This window comes from Lonchura striata, chromosome 8, assembly GCF_046129695.1.
Source record: "Lonchura striata isolate bLonStr1 chromosome 8, bLonStr1.mat, whole genome shotgun sequence".
Lineage (NCBI taxonomy): Eukaryota > Metazoa > Chordata > Aves > Passeriformes > Estrildidae > Lonchura > Lonchura striata.
In genome coordinates this window covers 8,224,413-8,252,077 of record NC_134610.1, presented here as the reverse complement: position 1 = coordinate 8,252,077, position 27,665 = coordinate 8,224,413, and the positions used below count along the sequence as shown (strand labels likewise).

Below are 27,665 nucleotides of genomic sequence, written 5' to 3'. Positions count from 1 at the left end.
GAATGGGGGGCTGAAACAGAACTATAGGGAAAGGAGGAAATGGGATGCAAAGATCTGGGATAACATTTCCTGGGCACTGCTGAGAGACAAGGCTTGCTTGCTTCCTTTTGCAGGTAGCTAAAACAACTACGTGTGACACACAGCAAACATGAGCACGGAGCGGCTGCTTTGCAGAGGAGCATCAGCACATTTGGGGGAATTGGCCTTTTCCCAAATCCTTCCCACGCCGAGTCCGTGCTCAGCACACACCCACAGCCTCTGTTTCCTTCATGTGCATTTGGCTCAAATTGGGAAAAAGCTCAGTGGACTCATGAATGAGGAGCTCACTGAGCATGTCTGGTCAGGAGAAGCAGCAGTGTTGTCAGGTGAGCGTTTATTAAGTGACGGGTGTCGTTTATAAAATCACAAAGCAGCAGTCCCAGCCAACAGAAGACTTGGAAACAACGCTCCTCCATAGAAAACAGGATTTGCAAAACCTTCTTTGAATTCTGCTCCTTTTTGTTGTTTTGTGTGATCTTACTGTAGTGCACATGGTAGCCCCCATAAATTATACCCTACTTAAACTATACATATGTACTCCATATGTCCTATAAATACCACAAGGCAAAGCCATACTTTGTGGTGACACTGGGACCCAAACAAGATATCATTGCACATTAAAATTGTATTAAACTAATTGAAAAATAGTTGAACATTGCTAACAAAATGAGAGACTTACTAAACATTAAAAGACAAGAGACTTTTCAGTGTTCCATAAAACCACACCTTTCAGACAAATTAATTATTTGCATCATAAAAAAAAGTCCTAACAGTGAAAGAAAGTACTCCAGAAGGAAGTGATGAGTAAAAAAGCTTCAGGTGATTTTTCACTACATTAAAAACAATTCCTATTCTCATAAAATATGCAGAACTTTACATCTTAAATAGCATATTTACCTTCAAAAATTACTTTCTTTCTATTCTTGCAAGAAATTAAACCTTAATTAGCTAGGAAAGTATTTGGAATATATCCAGAAATAAGAAAACTACAGCTATTCCCCTATAAGTGGCACAGCATCTGTCAGGAGTTTTCACATACCTTCAGGAAGATATCTTAAATTAAACCAACACTGTACTTGCTTTCCATGATCAAAGTCAATATTCTGCAGACCCAAGCTGGCTGCCTTGTTCATTCATAGTTTCAATTTCTATTGCTGTGCTTCACCCTGGCAAATAAATGGATGCACGAGGGGCTCGCCCTCTGAATAAATAATAAAATCTAATCTGTCAGATCTTCCTTTGCCCTGAATGAAAAACATTTCATTCCTCTATGATGCTGTTGAGGCTAAATCTTGTTGCAAGAGACTGAATGAGCAGCCTTGGAGTAAGAACTAAAGGTGTGTTTGAGCTACGTCACCACCTTGATGAACATCAGAATTCCATCTGAGAGCAGACGGGAGGAAAGGAAGATACACTATACAAAATATGTCTTCATTTGAGGAGTAAAGTATTACTCGATGGCATTATACATTGTTAATAAACTTTCTTTATCTGAAACTATAATTTAATATTTATGTATCTAATTTACATGTGACAAAGTAGCATATTCTAAAATTAGAGTGTAACCAGCAAACTATTAACTACTATAAACAATACCAAAACACAACTCAAACGTATTTTAAGGAAACAATAGATACATTTTGGACTGGGGAATGATTTAAATTGCAGATATTTTTTTAAATACAGCTGTCAATTACATCTTGAAAAAAAATTCTTCAAGCTCAGAAAGATTTTCTGCTTAGGGATTCCTGGGTATATACATAAAGACCAAGAGCACACCACCAAAAAGACCCCTATTGGTTACTAGAAGATACAGTAATAATTGTAAATGCTGAAATTGTGTGGGGGAAATAATTTTCAATACCCATGTTATATGATGCACTAGACAATATCCCCTTTGAGCAGAAACTAGAGAAAATACTGTGCCCTTTATTATCTCTGTGGTCTCTTATGTGTAATAGACAGCAGAAGAATTGCACTTATTGTAATATTACAGTGTTAGATTGCAGTTCACCTTTTAGAATATTAGTGGCCATAATACTTATGATAGGTTGTGCCTTATGCAAAGATGAATAAAGATGTGCATTTAAATTAAAAAACAAAAACAAAAAAACAAGCAACCACTTACAGAACCAACAGTGAGGCTTAACATAACAAACATGCACTAACCCTACACTTATGCAAAACTAAGTTCTTCCAGGAAACTGTAACCAACAGTTGACCTTCCACAAAGGTAAAGGTTTTGTCCCTTGGTAATATGTTTGGACTTTGTAGTTGAATTCCAGTTTATTAGCTCATTGTCTGTAAATGTGCTGTTCCACTGTGGTATCCTTTAGCTGCCCTTGAGCTTCTGCAGAATCTGCAATCTTACAGTCACTTTTATTTAAGGTTTTATTGAGCCGCAGAGTAAGTCCCCTTCAGTACTACACAAATAGGCTTCCTTATTCATCCTCTTCAGGTTCCTGTGGTAAAATTGGTGTCTCCTCCTTTAAACAAGCACTAAAAAAGCCAAGGATTGTGCTGTAAAGGTGATATTTGCTTTTCTCAGAAGCAATGTTATGACCTTCATCTGGATAGATCTGGCACAGGAGAAAGGAAAAAAAGTAAATAGTTTTTAAAGGCTTTTCAAATATTTAGGGCTCTAATTTTCTTTCTCTGATCTTCAACGTGTTTTAGATGACAACAGGATGATAGCATTAGTTTTATGGCATCAAGGAAAGCTAATAAAACCCAAAGACTCATTCTCTTGGAATTTGAACTTATATAAAACAACCACTGCAGTGGGATCTGCAGAATTGAAAAAATTTATATTCTCAGCCATTGTGCTTACAACAGTTTACTTTAGCTGGCATTTCCAATAGTGCCTAGGCATCCGAATCCCATTAACATCCATGAGGATTAATTACCTCATGCTTTTAAGGACCTCTCAATATTTCAACTTCTAAGTGTTTGGCAAAAACCCTTTTTATTTATATCTCAGCTATCTTCCTATCTGGCCCAAAGCTCATCTTCTCTCTCTCCTAGGGTGGATGTGGGCAATTTTATCTCTTAAAACAAATACCACTAGGAATTTCTCCCAAGTGAGGCTAAGCAAAGATTTGCAGGCTAAATGAAGAAATCCAGACCACAAGACACGAGGCCTGAGGAGGTCTGAGGAAAAAGCTTCACCTGCCTCCTCAAACCCAGGTTACCACAAGGTTGCATGAGAACAGCTCAACAGGGCTCTTCTGGGAGAACTCTGACATTCCTGCTTCTTCCTCCCTCCACAGGCCTTCACATCACCTCAGCTGAAACCACATGGGCAGCAGGAACAGATTCTTTAATTAAAGTCCTTTTTTCTTTCCCAAGTGGCACCAATCCCCTTTTTGCCACCTCCTCCCTGACACGAGCTCACACTCCAGTGCAAGCTGCAGGATCACCCTAAACCCAGCGAGGTCGAGGTTTGCAATGGCCAACAAGCATCAGGAATATTTGGAGAGACTGATTCAATCAAAACCCTCTGCCAGCAGCATCCATGTGCTCCACGTGGGCCCCATGCAAGCTCACACTTTGACAGAGCCACTGAGAGGCTCTTCCAATAAATGTAAATGTTGAAAATATGGGGAAATTACTCTCATGTGACCCAATACCTTTTCAGGTAAAAAGGAACCCAGATTAGTGACATCTTCATGTTACAAAGAGTACCCATGGATTCCAGAGAACTTTATATGGCATTTTAGGATAAACAGGGGGAAAAGAGAAAGATGAGAGAGAGGAGAAAGAGCACAGGAGAACAAGAAGATGATACAGCTCCTGATATTCATAAAAACAGCGACAAAATAGGGATTAAACAGAGCTCCAACTGCAAATTGAGGTCATACCACTGTGTTGTGGTAGAGAGGGTCCTTTGCAGCAAAGAAATAGCAACAGGGGGTTAAATGTTCAACTATGTTTATAGGAAAAGTCACAGGTGCACATACCTGCATAGTGTAATTAGCCCCAGCTTTTATTAGCCGCTTAATTAGTTCTGCTGAATGCTGGAAGTGAACTTTAGCTGCAAGAAAATATTTGATATTATTAGAAACAGCTATAGTAATATGAAATACTTCTCTGTTTCACAGCTTTGGCTGAAAACATTTCCAGGCTCTGTAATTACTGGATCTGAAGGCAACAATTTCTAAGGCCAGCCCCACCAGGAACAGGGTGTTACAGCAGAGGTTTTGGAGAAGGAGCTGGAAGCCCAGGGGAATCCACACTTTTCAGACATTTAGTGAGGACTCCTCTGTTTAGCTTTGATTTTCACATACTGTGATAGCTCAGGGATGTATAAAACCATTCACTTTGAACATCATGGCATCTTCTAATTTGCTTGAAAGAAAGCCCGCTGCGTTTTCTATGGCTTGCACGGGGTCATTACACCCCACTCTCTGTAGGTAATGGACTTCCTGGAACCTATCAGTACCCTGATTTTGTGTGGCAAAGCCACAATTACCATGTCCTACCCTTTCAGACTTTAGGTTGCAAGTGGTCTGGGCAGTGTCACTGGATGTGACTTTGAGCAGGGGCTGCAGACAATCAGACTGCCAGGCCAGAGCACCCTGCATTGCTCAGACATCTATCAAAGCCCCAGTTCCCTCCAGCTCAGTTCAGAGGGGCAGAAATTGCTGCTGCCTGTTGCAACCTGTAAAGCCTGAGCCCTCGTGCCTGCTCAGTCACCCAGTTTATTTTCAACCCTCCCTACTGTGCTCTGGGCAGGGTTTGCATCCCTCTGGTTGCACTTTGGATCCATGACACAGGTTTGGCAAGTCAGGGGTGACAGGCTGGCACTGTGGCAGCTGTGCATGGGCACTGTCACCTCCGCCCTCACCACTGAGAGGCACTGATCCCCTCAGACTGAGTAAGAAACCTTGTATTATCCCACATCCACCAGAAAATGCTGGGAAAGAAGCAGGCATGCCAGTCAGTAGAGAGCAGCTGTTTGCATCTCTGTAATTTGTGCCTGCATCAAAGCTCATTCTTTAGACATCAGTTAAGAAAGTTCCGAAGAATACACTGCAGTGAAATCTGCAATTACAAATTATCTCAATTCATACATCTTATGATTCCATCTCAAGTGCTAGAACTTACCCAGTGTTACTTATTCTCTGTCTTATCTACTGCTAAAAGTTTTGGTGCTATTAAAAGGTTCTGTGTAGCTTCAGCTTCAGAAGGTTTGCAAATACCTTGTAATTAATTAGATGAAAAGATTAACTTCCCATTTGGTCATGTATTTCACCAGCTGTACTGATATTTCTGCAGAATTTGTATGAATTTAAGACAACATTAAAAATGTATGTTGTTCCATTAATAATTCATGTAATACCTTTCACTAGCAACACAGTGGTCCACAGGATTTAAACAAATTAAAACATACAGCAGCTAAAAGGTGCAAATCCTCAGCAAAGAAAAGCATCACCAGTTCAGAGTTAGAATTGACAGTTGAAACAGAAGAAAAAAATCCTATCAGAGGGAAAAAGAAACTGCAAATGCATTTGCTAGGTGTGTGCCTGATCAACCCATGAACACCTGCCTGTTAGAAGCTCTGACTCCAAATTAGCTGCATCTGTAAATACTTACCATCAGCTGTCCCATGAACTATTAGCAAATCCACTTCTTTTAAACCATGAAGATTGTGTAATACACTGGATGCCTAGTGAACAAACACACAAAACTGTAATTTAATTGTATTTTAAGAGTAAAATCGTCAGTTTAAGTTACTTGTTTATGCTAACTTACCTGATAGGTAATTTCATCTTTTGATGGAATCCCAAGGTATCTTTCTGAAAAAGCTGATGCTGTAAAAATAATAATAAAAAATAATTCAAAACAACAAACCCTGTGAATTCCTAGTTATTTCTATTTTAAAACTCATTATTTCTGACCTCGAGTCAGAAGCTACTTAAGCAGCCATGAAGTCAAGATGTTCCTTTATAGACACAGAATGTACCATTTTAATGCACCACTTAAATCCACTTTTAAGTAGTTAAAAAAAAAAGAAACCATCCAAAAATCAGACAACTCCTCTCACAAAAAATAAAAAAAAAAAACGAGAAAAAACCACCCAACCCTAACCAACAATAAAAAACCCAAACCCAAAAGAAAACACAAGCTAAAACACAAAGAAAGTCTAACAGGCCATTAAAGTAATCTGGTCTTGTTTGAAGGATTCATACCTAATAAAAGATTTGATTCATGCTGATATACATAAAGGATTCTTAAGAAATGAGGTAACAGCCAAATCAGTGCTGTCAATAATACCATGTCTGCTGTGAGTTTTGGTGGACTGTCTCAGTGTCAGCTTTACTTGCACTTAAAGAATAAAGAAAAGACCAAGACAGTGAGTTGAAATCTCACTAGCATTGTTATGTTAAAATAAAATAGTTAAAATAAAACGTAGTTAAAATAAATAGTTAAAATAAAACTTAGTTAAAATAAATAGCAGCTCCATGAATAAAAGTTGTTTGGAATAAACTATTACACAGGTTTAGGGCAGGGAATACTCACCATATAATTTCATATCTGTGATTGGTGCTACCACAGCTCCACACTTGAAGAGCCGCTCGCTGGATTTCAGGATCATCGATGTTATATAGCCACCGTATCCCTAACAATGAAATTTTGGTTGATTTATTTCATTCTAGCAAGAATAAAGCTAAAGGCCACTGTGCTAATTCAGTGGTATCATTTTTATAGTTTAAGGGTGCATAAAGATCACATTGACCTGGCCATGACTTTTAATCTATGAAGTTAATGAGTATTGAACATTTCTTCACCATCTCTGGAAGTCTTAACACATCTCCCCTGGAAGAGCTGATACCAGAAGATCATGAAACCTTTGTGAAAGCTTTAACTTGAATCCACAGAATTCCTTGAAATGACACTGGCAATCCATTTCTGTATACTTGTAATCATTCTAGACTCACAGAAAATGAAATTCTGAATGTGGCACCTGGAATCAATGGTTTACTTGGCTATTATAGGCTCCTCAAATTTTTCTACTTGCCATCTGTTTTCCCTTCATTGGTACTGAAAAATTGGTATTTCTTCAGCTGTCTATTGTTGTTTTTTTGTGCTTGGCACAACACACTTCGGGAAGATGAAATTACCCCATGACAGGGAAAATGTAATGCAAAACACCAGATGATCCAAAAAAGATTATGCACCAAGTGCTTACAGTTTTCTCATGGACTTTTACAAATGCTGCCTGCTCCTGTTCTTCATGTCTAAATATTTATTGAACAGATGATTTCTGTGGAAGAATGGTAATGTTTGAAAACCCTTTAATCTTATCTAAGAAATATAGGGAAAGAGGTTTCTTGTTCTGTGCAACCAATCTATATTAAGGGATGGACATAATGAAGAAAATAAAAAATAGGAGCTGGATTTTCAAAAGAAATGTGTGGGGAACTGAGCTATTCCTTTCTCACACAAATTTCAGCCCAGGAGGCTAAGAGCCATCCAGATTTGTCCATGAGCAGGAGTAGATTTCACCTATGACAGAATTCCTGAGTGGGCATCCGTAATTTGTATAACTTGAAGAGCTTAAGAGAATAGCAACTTTCCTCTGCCTCTGGATTTTCTCTGCTTTTACTTTTGTTTAATATTCTATTTGTGTCCTGCCCAGTAGCTCCACAGCACAATTTTAAGGCTGCAAGGATAGGTATTGCCAGGTTATTTATTATTTATTCCATGTTTTCATTAAGAGCTTGTTTAATTCTCCTGAGAGTTTCTTCCCTTTGTACCTGTGTCCTTCCTTCCAGCCAGGCTTTCCAGGACAAAAACATTACAGAGTGAGTTATTTATAAATTCTTAGAAGCATTTCACAGTGACATTGCTATTCCATATGCCCTGATGTAAGAACATGTGCTGCCTCACTCATCTGCTGGGTTTCTGGGGTTGCAGACTAATTGTCACATTTTCTGGAAAGACATTGGCTGTAGAATTGCAACTCATTTTTAAAGGCTTTTTTCACTTCCATGAATAAAACCATAAACTCCATGGAAGCACACTTGGCTGTCTAACAGCTCAGAAATCCCTTGGATCAGGCATCGCTGAGGCTTTTACTCCTCACAGAGATAAGCAAGGGGGCACTGGCAGATTCCTGGCAATTTTCCCCACTTCTGGACAGTCCTGTTACTCTTGTGCCTCATTGACATCATTAATTGTGACAAGACTTTTACTTCTGTGTAGCTCTGAAACCTCTTAGAGAGCTTCCTGAAAGTGTACATGTCCAGTATTAAGAGATAAGCACTATGCTGTTCCAAAGTCAACTTATTTTCAAGCAAAGTGCATATTCTGTTTCCATCAGTACAGCAAATTTAATGCATAGAAAGAAAAAAATCCTTCTTTCCTGGTCACATTCTCGTATGCGATATAAAAGAAATGAGTTTTAAAGAAGATTTTTAATCGACTCTAAAACAAGCAGAGTAGAGGAAAAATACAATTAACCCTAAGAAGCTGTTAAATATATTTTTTATTGTTAATTATAAAACTGACTTTTAAATTTTATGTTTTTTTTTCTTTTGATAGTAAAAAAACAACTCTAAAAGGTTAACTTGGAAAGTGGAAATTTCCCTGAATTCAAAGCAGTGTTGAAAGCTTATCGAATTTCCCACTCTTCATTCCTCAACACTGCTTTCAGAAAATAAATGCAGGAACATGGCAATCAATAACATTTTGTGAAAGAAAAGAAAATTGGGGGTAGGTCTTGGCAGGTATGTAAAGCCATGGTTACAGGCATGCTCTTCAGTAACTGTCTCATCACATCACTCTTAGGAAAAAAGATACTGATGAATCTCTGGCAGAAAACAAGTGGGAATTTTCAAGTAGCAATGAAAAGGATTTCTGCAGGCAAAATCAAGCAATTCTGGATGCTCAGGGATTTCATTCCAGAAACAGTATTTTCAATCAAATGATTGAAAGAGGAAGAGGATATGGAGAAATGCTGATGCTTCTATGCCTGTGTATTTTCATATATATTGGTAACAAGCATTAAAACCTGAATAGAAGTGTGTGCCACGATCACCTGGTAGATGAAATTGGCCCTGCTTGTACATCCTCAGGTGGAAAATCTCTGGTTGCTCCCTTACAACCCAAATTCTGGTCTTGACCCAAGTGAAATTCTTGCAGTGAGTTTCTTTCTTAGCTCAAGGAGTGCAGCAGGAGCTCAGATCTTTGAGGAAGGTCATGCTCATGTGAAATGTTAATAAGTCATAAACATCACCCAGTCCTCAAAATGCTACCATGCAGGAGGTAAATGTCAATCTCCTCATCCTGCATCCAGACAGGCTGAGACAGGCAGGTTAAATGACTTGCCTGAGGCTGTGCAGCAACTGAGCAGCAGAGTGAGAACCAAGGCACTTCATGGAGAAGCACATGCTGCCCTTAAAAGTGATGGCTGGGGAGTACTTGATCAGGGTTTGTCACTGCTTTGAGCTCAGAGGCAGAAAACAGATTCATTTTTAATAATAAAAAACCAAAAAAAACCCAAAAAAAACCAATTTAACAAATTAAAAAGGTTGCACATGCAGGTTCAGAGATGAAGCAGCAGTTGTGTGATGTTTCTAATTGCTGCTTTTTAATAGACATCAGCAAAATGCTGTTTAATTTGCTACTAAAAGTTGAGCCTTTGCCTCGTTGTATCTCATGCTAGGGGCAATGACATGCAGCTGATGAAATAGCAAAGGCAAGATTTCTCACTGGTGCAACAAGGAACTTGCTGACAGTACCACAGGGTAGGTGCTCAGCTAAGCTCAAGGGTCAGTAAAACATTCAGATATAAAACCTGTATTTTATAGGACAACATTGTCAATTTAACTGCAGCCCAAATATAAAACTGTAACAAACAAGCTTTCACAAAACCCAAGTCCCTATTAAAAATTTCTAAAGAAAGCAGAAAGCAGAATTTTTAACAAATACTTTCTCCTTCAGACACTGAAATACAAATAGTGTTGTAGCTTAAAACTGATTTTATTGACTTAAATACCTGTTCTGAGAAAAAATACTGTACAGAACAGACAGCAAACTATGGATGGCTTTTCTCCTCTGTTTTAATAACTGAAATTATCTTAGGGAAATATATAAATGTATTTTCTTATGAACTGACAGCACTTTCTTGAAGCATCATGATGATACAGCCTGCTGGTTTTGCACATTACCTTTCCAAATATACCCAGTCTCTTAGGATCAATGAAGGGCTGTTTCAGAAGTGATCTGAAAAGAAAAAAAAAGTTTCTTTTTTAATTTTGTCAAAGTAAAATGGCAGATTTTACTTTTTGAATATAGTATGTAAAGAACATTATTTGTACATTAAGGAATTGCATGGAAATCAGGTAGAAGATATTACATCCATACAAGTAGCACTGCACTGGGAAATGTGATTTGTTTCCTAATTCCTTTTTTATAAGGCAAATGTTGCTTGGCCCATCTCACCTAATTTAAATATCTGAATTTAAGCATCTTGTCTAAATTATCCATTTACATCTGCTTTTCAGTTAGTGGAGAGAAGAGAGATTTAGCATTCCTACACATGCTGGAAACTTCTCTCAGTCTGGGGAGGGTCATCCCTCAGAAATGTCAGGATTTTCCACTGACTGGAGCTTAAATGACTGGTGTGACAGGTGCCTAGCACCAACTAAAGGAAGGTGTGTGGAACTTCTCAAATCTAGATAATTATACAAATAATTAATTTCTCATCAAGGCCACTAATCATCTATGGTGAATTTTATACAGAAAAAACAGAATAACCTGCCAGGAAATATCAGACACAGCTGCTTATTCATTAAGTGGTTCAAGCATCGACCCCTTTCAAAAGAAGAAAAAATATCTGTCTTAAAATTTGTCTTTCCCTGGGACACCCCAGAAAAAGTCCATCCATTTTTACACATGCACCCTTAGTAAGGAGTGCTGCCAAAGCTATACATGACTACTCCACAGACAGAAATTACTCTTTTCTGCAGCTGGTAGAACCATATCAGTCTAAGAATGATAATGCAAATGAGAAATATCAGGCATTTGCCAAAATGTTCTCATTTCCACCAGAGAACTCTGGAGTAATTGCACAAAGGAAATGAAATTCTAGTGGTGTAAATGAGAGCAGTATCCTATGGTATAGACTGAAAATATCGTAATGTATTGTAATACAAATGCTTTTATATGCTAATGTGGACAGCAAGAAATTTACCTACAGAATACAGACAGATATGAATTAGCTCAGGTGGCATATTTGGATTGCTCAGAGTAAAGAGAACCAACTCAAAGAAAACCCCAAAACCAACTCTAATTTTTTACTTGCTGTTTGTAATGGAAGGATTACAGTTTCAAAATTTGCAACTGCATTAAAAACCAAAACATTGACAATGCAGAGAAAACATTCTGGGCAGTTTTAGTCCAAATGCTCATTCATCCAGGTGGGGCAGGTTGAAAGACAAGAGGAGTTTGCACATACGTACTCTACAGCTGCTATTTGGTCCTTCACTTCCACTGATCCTAAGCATCGATGCACCTCCTGTAGGATCTTGAGGCCTTGAAATCCACTCCCTCTGCCATCAAATCGAGCTACGATGACATTATCAGAGTTGACAAGCACTGAGTCCCAGTCAATGTGAAACTTATCTGTAACCAACTGGCTGCCTGGAGCTTCATCACTGCAAATACCAACACACCAGACACAAACGAAGGCTATTGACAATGTGATGCACTGCGCCGAGCTCTGATATTTTATTTAACCTACGTGGCAGAGTTCAGTTGGTTATGCAACCCTGCTGAGCTACTGTCACTTCCATCAATACCATCCCATTAGGGCTGCAAGCCCTGCAGCAAAAGAATTTCTTTAACTTTATAACCACTGTGCTGCGGTGCTGCCAATACACGAATACACTTTGCTGAAGGACACAGAAAATTAAAGCAGGTAGCGCTGCTTGGAATAAAGTGAAGGAAAAAGCCCCAAACGTCATCACTAATGGCTAGCTCAGCTCTGGGAAGGCTCATGCAGAATTTGTAAAGTCTCACTGAACACACAATGAGGTAAATCCATCCAGCACCCTGATTATAATTTTGTAGGATATATAATACTATTGAGAAGGATGTAATCTGAGAAAACAAAAATAATTGCATTATTGTATCCTTGAATAGATTTTTTGAAATAGAGTACAAAGAAGACTAAAGCATACGCTGGAGAAAATTCTATTTTCTCCATCAAAATTCATAGGAAGAAATGGATGCAGGCAAGAGTGATAAGTCTATTTTATGACCCAAAAAGAAAGAAGGTGGTTTACAGCACAAAAGGTGAAATAGAATGGGAGAATGCAGTTTCTAGATGAACAATAAGATTTTCCATTGAAGCCAAATACACTATTTTCCTTACAAAGAAAATAAAATGTCAGTTTTAAAAGGGAAGTTTGTCATTATTTTCCCCTAAGATAAACACAGAATAAAAGAACAGGCTATCATGAAGTTGTACAAAATGCAAAATAGTTCTATGCAAGTTGCATCTGCCAGTGAAATGCAAATTAAAATGTAAAAGTGTCTGTGCTGGCTGTATGGAAATTAAATTGGATGGTCTGTGGGAATATGCTGTCTAAGGTGAAAGAAAGATGAAGACAGAAATTATTATTTTGCCAAATAGACTTATGTAAACCCTGGGGAGGAAAGAGAGATAAAATATCCTCCAGTAAGTACTGTCTTACACATACAATAACGTGCTGATTCAGTATCTGGCTTTGGCTGTGCACAACCCAGACCATCTTCAAGGTAATCACTCAGTTAATTAGCAAGCATATGATGAACGTGTGTGTTCTCAAATTCAGTCAGACCTATTTATTCAGTTGCTGTATCAAGTACTGAAATCAGGATTACTTGTTTAAAGACTCAGACACGACATGTTACGCTTGATTTACCATTATCTTGCACGTCAGGTTTATACTTGGCTTTATGAAAAGAAAAGAAGGGCATTTTTTTTGTGTGCTTAACCAATTCACTTGTGATTACACTAATTACTAACATTGCGAAGCAATGAGTCTGGAAATACTGTCAAGTGAGCTCTGCAGAAAACATACAATTCAGGAAGTATATGATCATTATTATTTGCAATAAGGAGCAGAACAATACTTCCCATTTCTGCTCGTTGCACAGAGAAAGGTTTTCAGAAGCACTACACATTGACACAGCTGTTTTCACAAAGTATTTATCATTACTTCCAATAGAACCTCAGACCAGTTACAATTATTTGTAAATTCTTCCAACTTTCCACAATAACACATCAGAAATATCCATGTTTCACTAGGTAACTTTGCAACAGATTAACACATCAAAACTATCATGAGTCCACCTGCTTTCCTCCCTGTAAATATGAGAACAAAACTAACACAGTGATCACATTTGATTTATATGTGTTCTACATCTAGGTTATACATACATCTGGTGGATATAGATATGTTGTATTTCTAGACACTTAGGAATAGGAGAAGAACCATTACAGTTATAAACACTTCTCTAAGCCAGAAAGTACTTAAAACCAAGAAGTGTTTCAAATCAAAAGTGATACCCTTAGTGAATTCCTCCCATAAAAAAGGAACAACAAACAGAACCTCAGCAAGTTTCTCAGTGGGTGAGAACTGACAGTGTTGGTTTCTTAAGCTCCTTTTGGAGGTCATAGCTGGGCTACTTTTGGGCTCAGAGCTTAAACACTACACATGGTCCAGCCCTGCATGATGGGCTGCTTGATGTATTGCTTTAGGAAGCAATTTTCCAGTGGCTAGTCTATTACAAGAATGCCCATATAAATATTCTGTGATAAGCATTTAAAATTATTTCCATTGAGGTGCATTTCGGAACTCCTGTTAGCATCAAAAGGTCTCTTTACTCTTCAGTTGCCACTATAAAATGATATTGAGTATTTGAGGTGTGCTTCTGTCCTCCACAGAGAGACAGCAGACATATATTTCCCAATATTTGCATTATGCATGTCTATATTTCTTATAGTCTTTTAATGGCTTGTTCTCAAAGTTGCACAACAGATTCACTTCCCAACCCTACTGCCTCATCTTGCTATCAGTGCTGAGAGTGCATTCACTGGGGACATAAACAGGTTTGACTGTTTGTGCAAGGACTAAAACATTCATCAGTTCAAAACCAGGTAAACCAACCCCTGATTATGACCAAAATATAAGAAAACAAGTAAACAAATAAACAAACAGAAACCTCTCTGAGACAATTCATGGCTAATTTGAAGAATAGTTGGGGTTTTTTCCTCGCTCAAATACCAGGACAATCTTTCCACTGATTCAGTTTTACAGTATCAATTTATATATTGGACAACTTTAAATGGCATTAAATAATAGATACTGATATTTAAGATACATTATCTACACATTGGAAGGAGTGAGGTTAATTATGATCAAAGCAAAATAAAGAATGATTATCAGCTCTGATTTTGTTACCCAGATTAAATGCCAGACTCTTTACTTAATCATTTCCTGTGTGTTACCAAGAAGAGTATCTTCCAACATTTTTTAATGAGTAAGGTGAACCATAATGAGGAAACCAAGGATTTGAAATTTAAACTTTGATCTTAATTACATAGAAAAGAGATGGTAATCACTTTTTCAGGCAATTACCGTGCAGCTCTCTAATGCGTGTATTACATCAGAAGGAAACTGAGTGTGAAACGTTATCAGTGGTTTAGGAGAACAAATGGAAGAAAGGAAAGTGTTTTAATCTATTTAACATTTTATGGGCTACTCATCACAGCTCTGAAAAGAAAATGAGTGCCAGCCAACGTCACTGGTTTCCACACGAGATCTGTTAGATAGCCCAGCCATCCAGATGGAGATAAATTTTAACACAGCAATACAATGACCTTCTATTTGAGTATTGCAGCTTGCTTTGCAGCTGCTAATGGATGAATGTTCATGCAATTTTTATGCTGATGGTTACAGCACAATCAGGTCCTGGTCCTTAAGCTGAGCTTAAGGATGTCTACGTGGAACTGTACTCAGCTCACACCCAGGTTTCACAGCAGGACCAGATTCCTCTGGTACAAGCTTCCTTCCAGGATTCAGCCTTAACACTCAGCATCTGGGGGCCATGTGCTGGAATTTCAAATTTACCTGCAGCCATCCCTGCATGAATACAGAAGCCTTTTCATAGTCATGCACCTTTGAAATGGCTACTAGCTTTCAGTGATGTGAAAAAAACCCCAAATAACACCAAACATCACCCCTGTAATGAAATCACCTGCCTTCCTTCCTTCCTTCTCTTTTCTCTTTTCCCTCTTCAAAGTACAGTGCTACTGAGATGGGAAAGCAAACCCCACTTCTCTGCTAATACTCCAGTTTTCTGTTCTTGCATCTTCTGGATTTATATTTCTAAGTGCATGTTTCCTGGATCAAGATGCTTTATAGATACTCCTTTCCAAAAAATGGACATATAATTAAACCAACCTTCTTACTAAGGACATTTATAAGCACTCATTTTCAAAGGTTTTTTCTCTCAATAGCTGGAATATAATGGTAATCATATCATGGGTGGGAATGGAAGAAAGAAAGCAGGGGTAGCTGAACATTGCAGAAGGCAGCACTTGTTATCAGCCCCCAGTTCTCATCTCATCCCAGTTTTGGCAGTAGGAACAGGGTGTTTCTCCATCTGTCCCAACAGTACCACTCTGGGACTCAGAAAAGTCAAGTATCTGGGAAATGGTATCATCTACACAACTAATCAACGTTCCCTATAAAAGCTACATGTTCTCCTTGAACCTGAATACTTTTCTCTTTCTTTTTGAAAGTAGTACTTGTGCTCATGAAATAAACCTTAGGATGTCAATTTGGAGCTGTGTGGGTCAAGAAATTACCCCCTATACACCCACAGATATGCAACAGTTCTTTCTCAAGAGCTAGGCAGAATTTATTAGGCTCAAATAATCATCCCACAAGGGAACCTCCCATAACTTCAGTGACAGTTTGCAGTTTTATATTTCATTTGGGGACCTCTTTAATAGAAAAAAGGATTGCTGGCAACCTTAGCTTTAAGTCTGTAAAAAGCTGCTGAAGAAATACAGCTTAATGTAACTTCTTTTTCTTCTAGGGAAAGGAGGACACAAAACATGCTACAGTACATGAGCTAGGACAGATTTAAAATTTTCAGTTTCATACTTTCACTAGTGTATAGGGTTTTCTAAAAAATAACCCCTGCTAAAGCTAACGTTGAGAATTCAGTATTGCAAAGAACCTGACCTAAAAGAACCAGTGTCTCCATACTATAAACACAGATACAACAATTTGTATTCGTAAGTTGATGACTTTCCTTTTTATCCAACATGCGTATCATAAAAAATCCCATAAACATAACCATACATCATGACTTGCCCACATTATTTGCTCACTGGGTACCAACAGCTTTGGTAAATTTAAATTCAGAACCTGACTGAACACTGTTCTCACTTCTTTAACTCTTGATATCGAAAAACAATTCAAAACAGTATTTTCTTTGGCTTTATTTTTTCTTTTCTTTTCTTTTCCTGTGATTTCTGGCCTTGGACTTCTCAGGTTTCTGATCTTTCCCTTCTGTCTTCTCTAGCTTCTACATGAGTTTATAACCCCATATTTTCCCACAGCTCTATATGACAGATTATGTATTTACTAGGGTACTTGAAAAGGGAAGCGCTGCACTGCTGACACCTTCGTGTTTCCCTGCTCTCAGAAGCAGAAATAAGCACAAGTTTGCAAGTCCCTGCAGTGCTTGCTGGGGTCAACTCACAGGGTCAGTTTGCCTTTGGCACTCGTATAAGAGCTGCTTAAAATATAATCATGCCCCCATGATCATGCCAGGAAATGCTGCAAAGATGAAATGAAGTCCATGTGTCTTGTTTCTCCACAAGAGAAGAAAAATATGTTCGTGAGCCAATTAAAGCAGAGAGCATCCACAGCTACAGATAATTACAACTGAATATTCTGAGTTTTAAAACACAAACTGGCCTTAGAAATAAGCAGGTTTGTGCCTTTCTGTCCTGTTATCTGATCTGAGCAGAGGAATTGGGGATCATTCAGCAGCTCAGGTCTGTGAACACCTCACATCCAGCAATGAGGCTCTGTGCTGTCACTGAGGGCAGATCTGCTCCAGGTGACACAGCTCAGTATCGTGGTGTTTTCATCAATTTAGCAGCACTCTCCTACATGTCTGTTACTGAAAGTCACATCAATTCTTTCCAGCTGGGACTGGAAGAAGCTCTGTAGGTGTAGTAAAACTCTCTCCACCCATGCTGAGTTTGGGTGGAGACAGGAGTGATGCCCTGAGCTGGCATCCCAGGTAGGCTTGAAGCACACTCATGTCTCTGTTCTTTTCCTCTGCTACACGTGTGCAGACACTCAGCTTAAAGGCTGACTCTCCCTGCAAGAAACACACAGCCCATCTCCTTTTAAAGGAACAGCACAGGTTTCCAGGGAATACCATCCTCCTCCCATGCAGCATTTCTACAAAAATCCAGACTTTGGGTATGCCTATCACACCCTCAGCCACTGATGATCAGAAGTAACTTTTATTTCATCCTGGTGTTCCTAAAAGCAGTTTTGCTTTATGCATCTTAACTGAGCCCCTCCTGGAAGCTCTACTCATTTCTCTCAGGGATAAAAAGGAGCACATACTCTGAGTGAGATGCTCTGTGGGCAGGATCAGTAAGAGTCCAGAAAACACCACAGGACTACTCAAAGCTACACCATCAGAAACGTCAGTGCCTCCCAAACATGAAGTACAGCAAAGCACAGGCAGGTTTGACTAGCACAAAAAACCTAGGCACCTCTACCAGACACCACCTGTCATGAAATCTTCCCAAGAATAAACTTTTTGATTTCTCAACTCAAATTCATGAGATATTTTTTCCTGCAAAAGGTAAAAATGCCAAATAAAAAAACTCTCTAATTTCAGATTTACATCTTTTCTGTGAAGCACTTTTTTATTATTTTGAGTGATTCCAAACAGATACTTACATTATTAATAGAAGGGCATACTGGTTTCGATCCGTGAAATCTTTTGGCAGTGACAACTGTAAAGGGAATTCTTTTAAGAAAAGAGCAAAACATTAAAGGCTGGTAGTTACACAGATAAAAAACAGTAACATTGAAAGAAAGATTTTGGCTTGCTAAAATAACATTTTGCCAGATTTACCGTAATCCTCAATGTGAAGAATTTTGATTTCAGTCTTGTAATTCTTTTTCTTAAAAACAACTTCCTTCAACACAGGGTTATTTTCCAAAATATAAAATTCTAGAAAAGAGGAAGAAAAACCATGGTGAAAGGCATGGAGAATCATCACAGCAGAGATACATCAAAATTCAAAAAAATTTAACAAAAAAGACAAATGTGCAATGATCTTGCAAATTATTCTTGCAATTAAACTTGTAAATTAATTCCTTCGGTAAATACTTTTTTTTAATAATGCAACAAATTTTCAATACAAAAAGATACGCAGCCATTTCAATCTTTTGGCTTTGGAGGACTTTGATTTCTTTAAGCACTACCAAGGAAATTTCTGATGACCAACATGAACATCAGCATCTCTGACAAATGCTCAGAGCAGCTGTAGCAGCACAAGGCTGCTCTGCTGGGCAATATCCCAGGCCTCATGCAGGCATCCTTTTCCCCAATATTATCTATTCCAAGGCAATATTTAGCCAGCACAGCTAAATGTGGTCACTGCATGTCCTTATTTGTCTTCTGCACTTCAGCCAAGAGCAAGACCATCAGCTTGGTTTAAAGCTGCAGAGTAATTTGAAGCAACCCTTTTTACACATGAAAGAATGGCTAATTTGTTCTTTTTTTTTTTTTTTAAACTCAAATTACCCATCTTGCTTCCAAAATTTAGATTTTTTAAATTAAATAATAAACTCTTCACTTAGGGCCAAAACAGATAATCTGAGGAGAATGCTTCTTCTGGGCAGTCAACCAAAATAGTATAATTATAGTCTGAGGATGGAATAATTGAAATAATCCTTAATCATTCCTTTATGAATTGAAGAGGATAATCTAATCTTGCACTGAAACACTAATGGTAAATTATCTCTCTTATTATTTGGCTTTTTGTTGTTACAACAAACAACGTCCCTCTATCCTGACTTGCTTTATTTTACTCTAAGGTGCTGCACATAAATCTCTATTTCAGTAATTCACACTCTATAGTACTTTTGAAGCAGGTAATAAAGAGCCTGCCTTCACAGAATTGAGGAGCTCCACAGAAGGCTAAAACACATTTATTTAAGCAATAGCTACCCTTTACTGAGCTGGATAAAAAACTCCCTGCCCTGGGTGTGCTGTGGAACTGGGCTTTTCAAACACAAATAATGCCATTAAAAAAAAAAAAAAGGAAAAAAGAAAAAGAAAATTAAAGTGCAGATATTAATTAACACTTCATATCATATCACTGTTTATCAGGATGGCACTTCAACATGAAAGGTTAGCTCCACTGAACAGTGACTGGCTCAGGACAAAGGGGATGCAGACAGGTACAGTTCAGGATTCCTGTATTCTGAGAAAAATCCTGAGGATAACCCCATTAATGAAATGAGGATATGTAAGAGTTGGTTTAGTGCTTTTTGTCCCCCATTCCTGCAGTCCACACCTCCATGCCAGTGGAGCTGGAGTTGGCAGAGTTGTTACCTCAGCTGCATCACCAGGATAGTTCAACTGCTGAAGGACAGGCTTCCACTAAAAAGCACCTCAGCAGCCAGGAAACAGGAAATACTGGCATTAATATACAAGAAAATAATGAGTAAAACTTGACAAATAGAGGTATAGAATACCCTCCTAAAAAGACTTCATTATTGGATTTGTCTTCATTAAAAATGTCAGTGGAGTTGTTCTGGTTTGAGAAATAGAAGAGAGGGACTGGATCACCATAGGTAGGTCAGCTTTTATGATCAATCATCAAAGGACTGTACTGACTTAAACATAATTGGATTGTAATTTTAAAAACATCTCTAAAAACACAGGTGTTTTGGCAGCATGATCTACATAGGAAGTGAAAAGGATGAAGACCAACCTGCCATCTAATTTACTCAAGTGTAAACAGAAGATGAGTCACCTGCATTTAGACCAAAAGATATCTGAAAATCTGAAAAGGTTTTAGGATTAACTGCTTTCCTTACTATCTGCTGATGTGGATGTTGCTAACAGGTAATTAATAGCACTTTATATGAATTAGTTTTCATGTAGTTGCATGACATGTTCATGTGCTTACTTTCCCCTTTCCCACACTCCCCAATGAAATTAAAGATAAGAAAACTTACTGCTTCCATGAGGTATACTCACTTGCAGTATTACTTGTCCTGTGCACACTTACAACTGGAACACCTGGTCCTGTTTTGAGGAGAAAAGCAAAACAGAGGAAGGGTCAGGTGCTTTGTACTCTGTAGTTCAGTGCCAAAGAATGGCACACAAGCCATTACCACACAAGCCAGGATCCTGGAAGCTCCAAACACACAATTCCCTTCAAGCACAGCAGGAACTCCACTGGTACCTCTTGGAAATGACACAGGCTGGACCAACAAAAGACCAACAAAGTGTGGAACAGCCACTGCTTTCTGCCTGTTCAGCAGCCCAGACCCTGCACCCAGAAGTGGCATTCCTTTTCCTTTTTTGATAATCTCCATGTGTTAGTTTTAAGCGATGAATAAAAAAATTATGGATGCATTTCATGGTACTGTTTAAAATACAGCAGTTTGACATTCAGAAACTAGGTTGACTGAGAAATGAATTAATGATAATATACACTTAATTTCTCTATTAAAAAATAAAGATGAGTTGAAAAAATATATTTCACATAATTATCTGTTTAAAAAGCTCTCTTGCTATGCCAACTCTGCAAAACCAACAGCATCACAATTAAATCTAGGTGTGATGTAGTCTAATCCTATTTCACATACTTTTACTTTCACTGCACCATTAAGAAACTAAAAATCAGGAATAATTCTTCATGTCAACAGCTGCTGTGCAAATGCACATGGTGGCATGTGAAACTGGCATGACCAAGCATTCAGCATCTCAGAAGTGGCTGAGTCTGCTGTTCCTGCTCTGAAGAACCCCACCAGTGTAAACCTGCAAAGAAATCTTGTGTTCCCACTCCAAACATGGAATTTACACATGAGAAGCTCTGTTTTACCTCAGTGTTTAATTTACAAACATTCCGTCACTATTGGGTGAGGAAGAACAATGCAGAAAAGCTGAAGTCCCTGAGGACCCCATGGCAGATGAAGGCATGGAACCTTTAAAATTAGGAGTTACAACTCTCTTTTTGAGAAAAAAAAAAGATTCCCTTTGAGAGTGAAGAGACAGAGCTTAATTTATGTGTTTTGAGAGGTTGTCTCTCTCAATTAATTACGGCATGAGCCTAGGGAAATGTAAATACCTGAAATAAATAGCATGATGACATTCACAGCCTTCACTGAAGCTTTTTATCAGTTTCATTCTCTCCCTCAAGGGGGACAATTGACAAAAATCTTACAGGTAAATGGTTGACAAATCACAGCTTTCTGCCTTAGCTCTCTAAAAAGATAATTTCATAAGATATCTCTTTTGCTTTGGTTTGTTTATATTTCCAGCTATTTTTACATCTGAATTTTGCTTTCAATTCTAATTTAAGAAAGACCACTTCTGAGCAGGAAAGCACCAGCATTTTCCAGCCTATCTCTATTTGTCATACTAAAAGATGGAAGGATGACGACATTTTGAAAAAAGGCAGATTACATAGATTAAAACACTGATCAGAGGGGGGAAAAAAAGACAAATTTGTGTCAGAGGCGTTGTGTTACAGTGCATCAGAACAAAGCACCACACTTGGATTTCCCATTGACCTCTTCAAACCCACAGCTTATTTCCTGCTGTATAAAAGGGGAGAAACAATTAGTCCCTTTCTAAATTATCTCATTTGAGTGGAGATAAAAATATCTTGCTATTGTTTGTGAAGTGCTAAAGGAAAAATCTCCAAGCAGTGTGGAAAGTAAGTGCAAAGGATGTGCTTGACAAAAGAATGAGGCTGAGGAGCCAGTCCTCCATCTACCAAGCAAGAAATAACTCCTCACTCAGGAGAGTCTCTGGAGATGGATACAGCTGGGAAAATAAGAGATTTCCTGGCTGAGGGAAACTGAGAAGAAAAAAAAAACTATCCTAATAAAGGTGCTTGTGGGTAAACAGGAGGTTGAAGAATTGCAGCTTATACAGATAGAACCAGTCCAGAGACCCCCCAGGGGTTTTGTTGGGCAAATTGTTTTTGTGACAATTGGGTGAAGGCTTTTTGCCGTGGGATAACGAGTGTGCACGCACACAGCAGATGAGCCATTTGTCTCCTGGAAGCAGTTTGCTCAAACTCTCACAAGCAGAAGAGTTTTGATGCCAGCTTTACAGTGACCTTGCCATCAGTGCTGACACTGCCAAATGCCCAGCCCAGGGTCCTGGCACCCCACGGGAGCCACGCTGCTGCTGTACCTGCCAAGCTGGGGAAACACAGAAGACCCGGAACAACTCCCAGCCAGCATCAGCTCTACATTAATGTTAGAGGCAGAAAAAATTAATGACAGTGTGTTGGAACTCAAAATATCTCTCAGACATTTTTAGAAGGTTCAGGCCTTGGTCAGAAGCATTTTAGACCCTAGCAAGCAGCTGTAAACAGCTGTAATTTTGAGTTTCAGCCATAGAATGAGTTACCAACTTTAGAAGTAGAACAAACAGTCACAAAGAATTAAACAGTATAATAAAAGTAGTTACTAAGTAGAGGGGAAAAACTTTTAGTATTGTACAGGGGGGTTTTAGCACCTGTACAGGAGGGTTTTTACTTTATACATGGAGGTCAAAAATTCTAAGATGGGAAAAAGTAAGCTAATCCTGTTCTTCCTCCTTCTTCTTCCTTACCTGTTCTTAGTGATATTAGCACTTATAGATTAGTTTAAAGTAAAAAAGCACCTTATAACATAGGTAGTAAGTATTAAAAGAAAACTATAAACATGTAATACATAATATATCATATAAAAGATAGCAACAGCCCTGGGCGGGGAGAAAAAGAAGAAAACAACAAAGAAAAAAAATATCAAAGTGTGTGTGTCTCTCTGCTTGGGCCAGTAATCAAACAGCTGCAGCCCGCAAAAACAGTCTTTTAAATAACTAACAATAAACTGCCTTAAAACCAAACAACAAGAAGCTGCAAAGTTTTTCTTTAAAAACACAAATTAGAAGAAAAACTTTCCCACCACACAAAACCCCAAACCAAGCCCAAAGTTCTCACAACAGTGGTTTATTAACAGCTCAGGGTAGTCTACTGCAAGTCAGTGGAGTGTAGGTTTAATCCTGGGAGGATGATCTACAGCCTTCCCAGCTCACACAGAGAACTGCCAAAGTCACTGAAAGTCGTGAGCTCATGAGCAATCACATGCACAACCTCCTACTGGCATCCACATTTTTATATCAAAGAAGCACATTAGAAATTACAGGCTGAATATATTTTGCTGAAATAGTAACAAGCTGCTTTTGGACCCCGGCACATTGCTGATTCAGGGCAAAAAACTCTTCCCAATTTATCAGCCCTCTCTCCTGCAAGAATCTGAGACTTACCCCATAGGGATTATGCCAAGCACAAGGGAAAACTCTGCCTAAAGCATGAGGAGCTCATTACTCAGAGAAGTACCTCAAGATTAGCTCCATCACTTCTGCTGCAGATTTAACCATGTATAAACCATACAATCTGCACATTCTTCTTCTAATCAGCTATGTACTGTAAGTGAATTTCCACAAAAAACCAACCCAAAATAACATAACTGAAAACAAATCCCTTATTTTAGCCAATATATATTCATAGTTTCCTTGTTTGGATACATTCAATGCTCAAGTCAGCAGGTATTTTATTTATGTAGGGGGAAAAAATAGTAGAGTTGTGAAAGAAACAGAGAAAAAGCATGAATATAAAATGAGCTATTCATATGTATTTTAGATGAATTGTCCTCTACTCTTTGCACTCTGATCCCAGCTATTAAAAAATACTGTGAGGATGGTGTCTATAAAGTTTTGTAATTTCAAGGACAACAGGTCTGCCTATGTACTTTATTATGCACTGTCTCATGCTTTTCTGAACCTTTTTATGTCACTTATATATCAGTATTTATTTCCTATGTGTAGGTTACAACTTTCTCTGTGTGGGATGGTTTTAATTTTTTTGTTTATACAGAAATTCTGAAGCCAACTGGTGCCATTTAATGCTACTGAAATGCAGCTAACAGTAAAACACTGTGAGTTATTTATTACAATTGCACTGATCTAGAGAATCTGTCTCTGGGGATTAAACCACAGCTGTATACACCCATACACATAATTATGGGGGTGTAGAGATACACTGCAGATACATGTGGACAAACACTGCTAAAGAACACAGACCCCCATTTTTTAACGAGTCACACAAGATCAATTCCAATATATAAAATAATAAACTGTTACAAACCACGGTACCATCGCCAAAATTCTGATGTTTTTTCTGAAGGATTTCTATTTAGGGTGAATATAAGTTGATGTCCTTTACTTGGACAGAGGGGTCAGGATTGAAGCAGCATTCTGACATCACTCAGAATGTAGCAGAACATCCTTAATTTAATAATTTCACATAACATCTTTACTTAGAATAGGCTCTGTACAGAACATTGAGTAATCCACTGCTGACCTGCATGTCAGAGTCCAGCCTAACGCCCATCTCAAGGAGCACATCAATTCAATTAATTCAGAAGCCAGCAGCACTGCACCCTGTGCATTTGCCTCACCTTTACAGTGCAGGAGAAAATGCCTGTTCATGGGGCTGAACTTGGCACTGAAGTAGGTGCACTGCTCCTTCAGGAAGTTACACGAGAGACACTGGCGGTTCAGTGACCCCACTGTTGATACACTGGGGGAAGAAAATGATCAGAAACATTTTCTATTGGAATAAAATACAACAAAGCAAACTACAGGATCCAAAAGCTGCCCAAAGCACCACTGGCGCTGCAATAACTCCAAGTGCTGGGGAGGTAACACCAGTATTAGTAGGAAACAATAAAAACCTCACTAACCTCAGATTTAAGCACTGAAAATAAGGTGATTTGCCCCCACACTTTAAGTTACATGATTAAACCCTATAAATATTTTTATTTAGTAAAACATAGAGATGTTAAATGCTTGCATTTAGGTTTCACTTTTTAGATGCTTATAAAGGACTAGTGAATATATAAGTGGTAAAACTATTTTTTGTTAGAAACTTTTCCATTTTTCAGAAAATGGCAATTTTATTTTTGAAAAGCTGCAGCAGTTTCTTTGTTACAGCTCACACATGCTAATTTTTACACAGTGTAAATGATTACCCAAGCACCATAGCACTTACGGCTTGGGATGAAGAAGCTGATAACACAGTCCCATGTAGCTCTTACCTGTGCAGCTGTCTTCCTCTTGGTGACTCTTCAGTGCTTAAGAAATAACTGTGTCCAAAAGAGGAAAAAAATTAAAACTCAGTTTAGTAAACTGTCTGATTTAGGTAGTGTTTAGAGAAGTGAGAGACAACATAAGGAACATTTTTAAAAATCAAAAGTTCACAAACATCCACGAAGATCAAATACTTATATATAAACCCAAGTTCCAAGATTAAACTTAGATCCAATACAGAGATTGGTTATTTCAGAAGCTATATAATTTCCTGTTAAAACCTTGATGAAAATAGGATTTTAGGATTTCATGTTTTTAATTTGTGTGATGCCCAGGAGCTTCAGTAGCAACCAGGGCACCTCTCTGCATATTAAAAACACAGAACAGAAAGTTTCTGCTTCACTCTAAGAATTTGCAATATAAACCCAAGTAGCAGATAAAGATCACAATGCAATTATATATTACAGTAAGTCTTATGAGATCTGAGAGCCTTTTTGAGCTGTAAACCAACTTTTTCTTCTATCTGCTTTGCACGGGTAGAAAGATATTTTGAAGAACACCAAGACAAGCCCTTGGTGTTTCCCTGATGAGATCCCCACAAAGTTTCTGCTTGATGGGCAGAAAGAGGCCAAGGAAATCCCCTCAAGTGGCTGAGACGGCTCATGGGATATCTGTCACCTCTCTGCAGCCTGACTGCATCTAGACAGCATTTTTACCCCGGGCCTTGCAGAAATACCAGGAAATTCTTTATGGATATATTTCCAAAATCCATAGAAAGACTTGTAAAAAAAACGTTTTCTTCACTACCACTGGAAAAGATGGGACTTATTGCAGCCTCAGAAAAGTTCTTGTTGAAATATAATTTATTTTAAAGCAAATGAGAATTAGATATGCTTGTGTATTTTTTACCATGGACAGATAAAAGTGAAAATTTAGCAAGATCCACTGAAGTCAAGTGAAGCCTTCAGACATTTTGTGTTAGTTCTAAACTCCTCCCCAAAAGCACCAAATACGCATGGCATTTCCTTCCACTCTATCACTAAGATGGGCTATGGAAAGAGTTGTCTGTGGGTGAGAATCAGGAGCTCAGATAATCTCTACAAATAATTGAATTTATGGAGTTGGATCAGATCCCCAAAACTCTGAGACTTCAGGAAATAAAGGTGTGATGTTTTATCAAGTACTAAAAATTTATTATGATTTTTTATATGGATTCCAGAAAAGAAGTTACCAAAATGTTATTACTGCTGCACTGTGTGTTGATTCCTTTTATTCTGAAAAATACAAAGTCAAGTGATATTACATTGTGATTCTTTCCCTCTGCATAAAAAAGCATTTAGGAAAAGAATGGCAGATGCATTGTCTTACAACTGCACCTTACGTACTCAGGTGTGTCAAAGTTATGGTAATGCTCCAAAATGAAAGAAATATTGGTGTTTAATTTTGAGTTAAATGGATTCAACTTTAATAACTTGAATATTTTTATTAAAAAAGGGAATTGTGCTTACATCTTTTGAGTATTTTCATCATATGCCAGGATTTTGATAACTTCCCAGTTCCCTGATGTCAGGTGTCTCACACTGAATTGTTCACTCTTAGCCTGTTGAGAGATGGAAAATATTAACTTTCACCTTGCTACTTTCTTCTTTGCCTAGCAGGATTGCCTGCACATGTCATTACTGATTACAGCTTTTCAAACTTTAACATGCAACATAACATCTTTAAACCACAAACCTCACATTTTGACAGGCCTGAACTTCACTTACCCTTTCCCTCCCATCTGTAAGCCTTTCAAAGTCATTAAAATAATCTTGTTTTTCAGCACAATTTTTCTTTCAGTTGCCCCCATGTCAACAAACAATAAAGTCAGGAAACAATGCAGGTAAACCCAACTCTGGCTGGAAGCTGCACCAGACTCTTCCTCAGACATAGGCTAAAATCTAAAAAGCCAAAGTGAGAAGCTTATATGAGGGTATTTCCTAGTGCAAAAGGTAAAATCAGGGCTCAGGCTACTGAAGATTAAAACTTCAACCCTCACAGTTTGGACATACTTTATGTGGATTTTTCTGCATTAGGATTATTATACTTGGCCTGGATATACATTTTCTTAGTTTTCAAATTCAAGACAAAATTCATAAAGAAAAGAGATGACATCCCAGAGGTGACACTCAGTGGTTACAAGGCCTACAAAAAGTCAT

The 27,665-nt window shown here is 38.2% G+C and overlaps 1 protein-coding gene across 2 annotated transcripts in view; it reads right to left on the bottom strand.

Annotated features, from left to right (window-relative positions):
• Window positions 1-356: 356 nt before the first annotated feature.
• The window catches only part of DPP10 (dipeptidyl peptidase like 10), a 438,452-nt gene continuing 411,143 nt past the window's right edge, over window positions 357-27,665 (bottom strand). For both annotated transcript variants that reach the window (XM_021548741.3, XM_021548740.3), the window contains exons 14-26: window positions 26,976-27,067; window positions 25,476-25,523; window positions 24,837-24,958; window positions 20,353-20,400; window positions 18,214-18,312; window positions 18,036-18,105; window positions 11,508-11,702; window positions 10,215-10,269; window positions 6,562-6,661; window positions 5,794-5,852; window positions 5,635-5,707; window positions 3,999-4,072; window positions 357-2,618 (exon numbers count right to left, since the gene is read on the bottom strand). In XM_021548741.3, coding sequence (XP_021404416.1) covers window positions 2,481-2,618; window positions 3,999-4,072; window positions 5,635-5,707; window positions 5,794-5,852; window positions 6,562-6,661; window positions 10,215-10,269; window positions 11,508-11,702; window positions 18,036-18,105; window positions 18,214-18,312; window positions 20,353-20,400; window positions 24,837-24,958; window positions 25,476-25,523; window positions 26,976-27,067 — 1,173 coding nt within the window. In that variant the 3' untranslated portion in view covers window positions 357-2,480. The remainder of the gene's footprint in view (window positions 2,619-3,998; window positions 4,073-5,634; window positions 5,708-5,793; window positions 5,853-6,561; window positions 6,662-10,214; window positions 10,270-11,507; window positions 11,703-18,035; window positions 18,106-18,213; window positions 18,313-20,352; window positions 20,401-24,836; window positions 24,959-25,475; window positions 25,524-26,975; window positions 27,068-27,665) is intronic.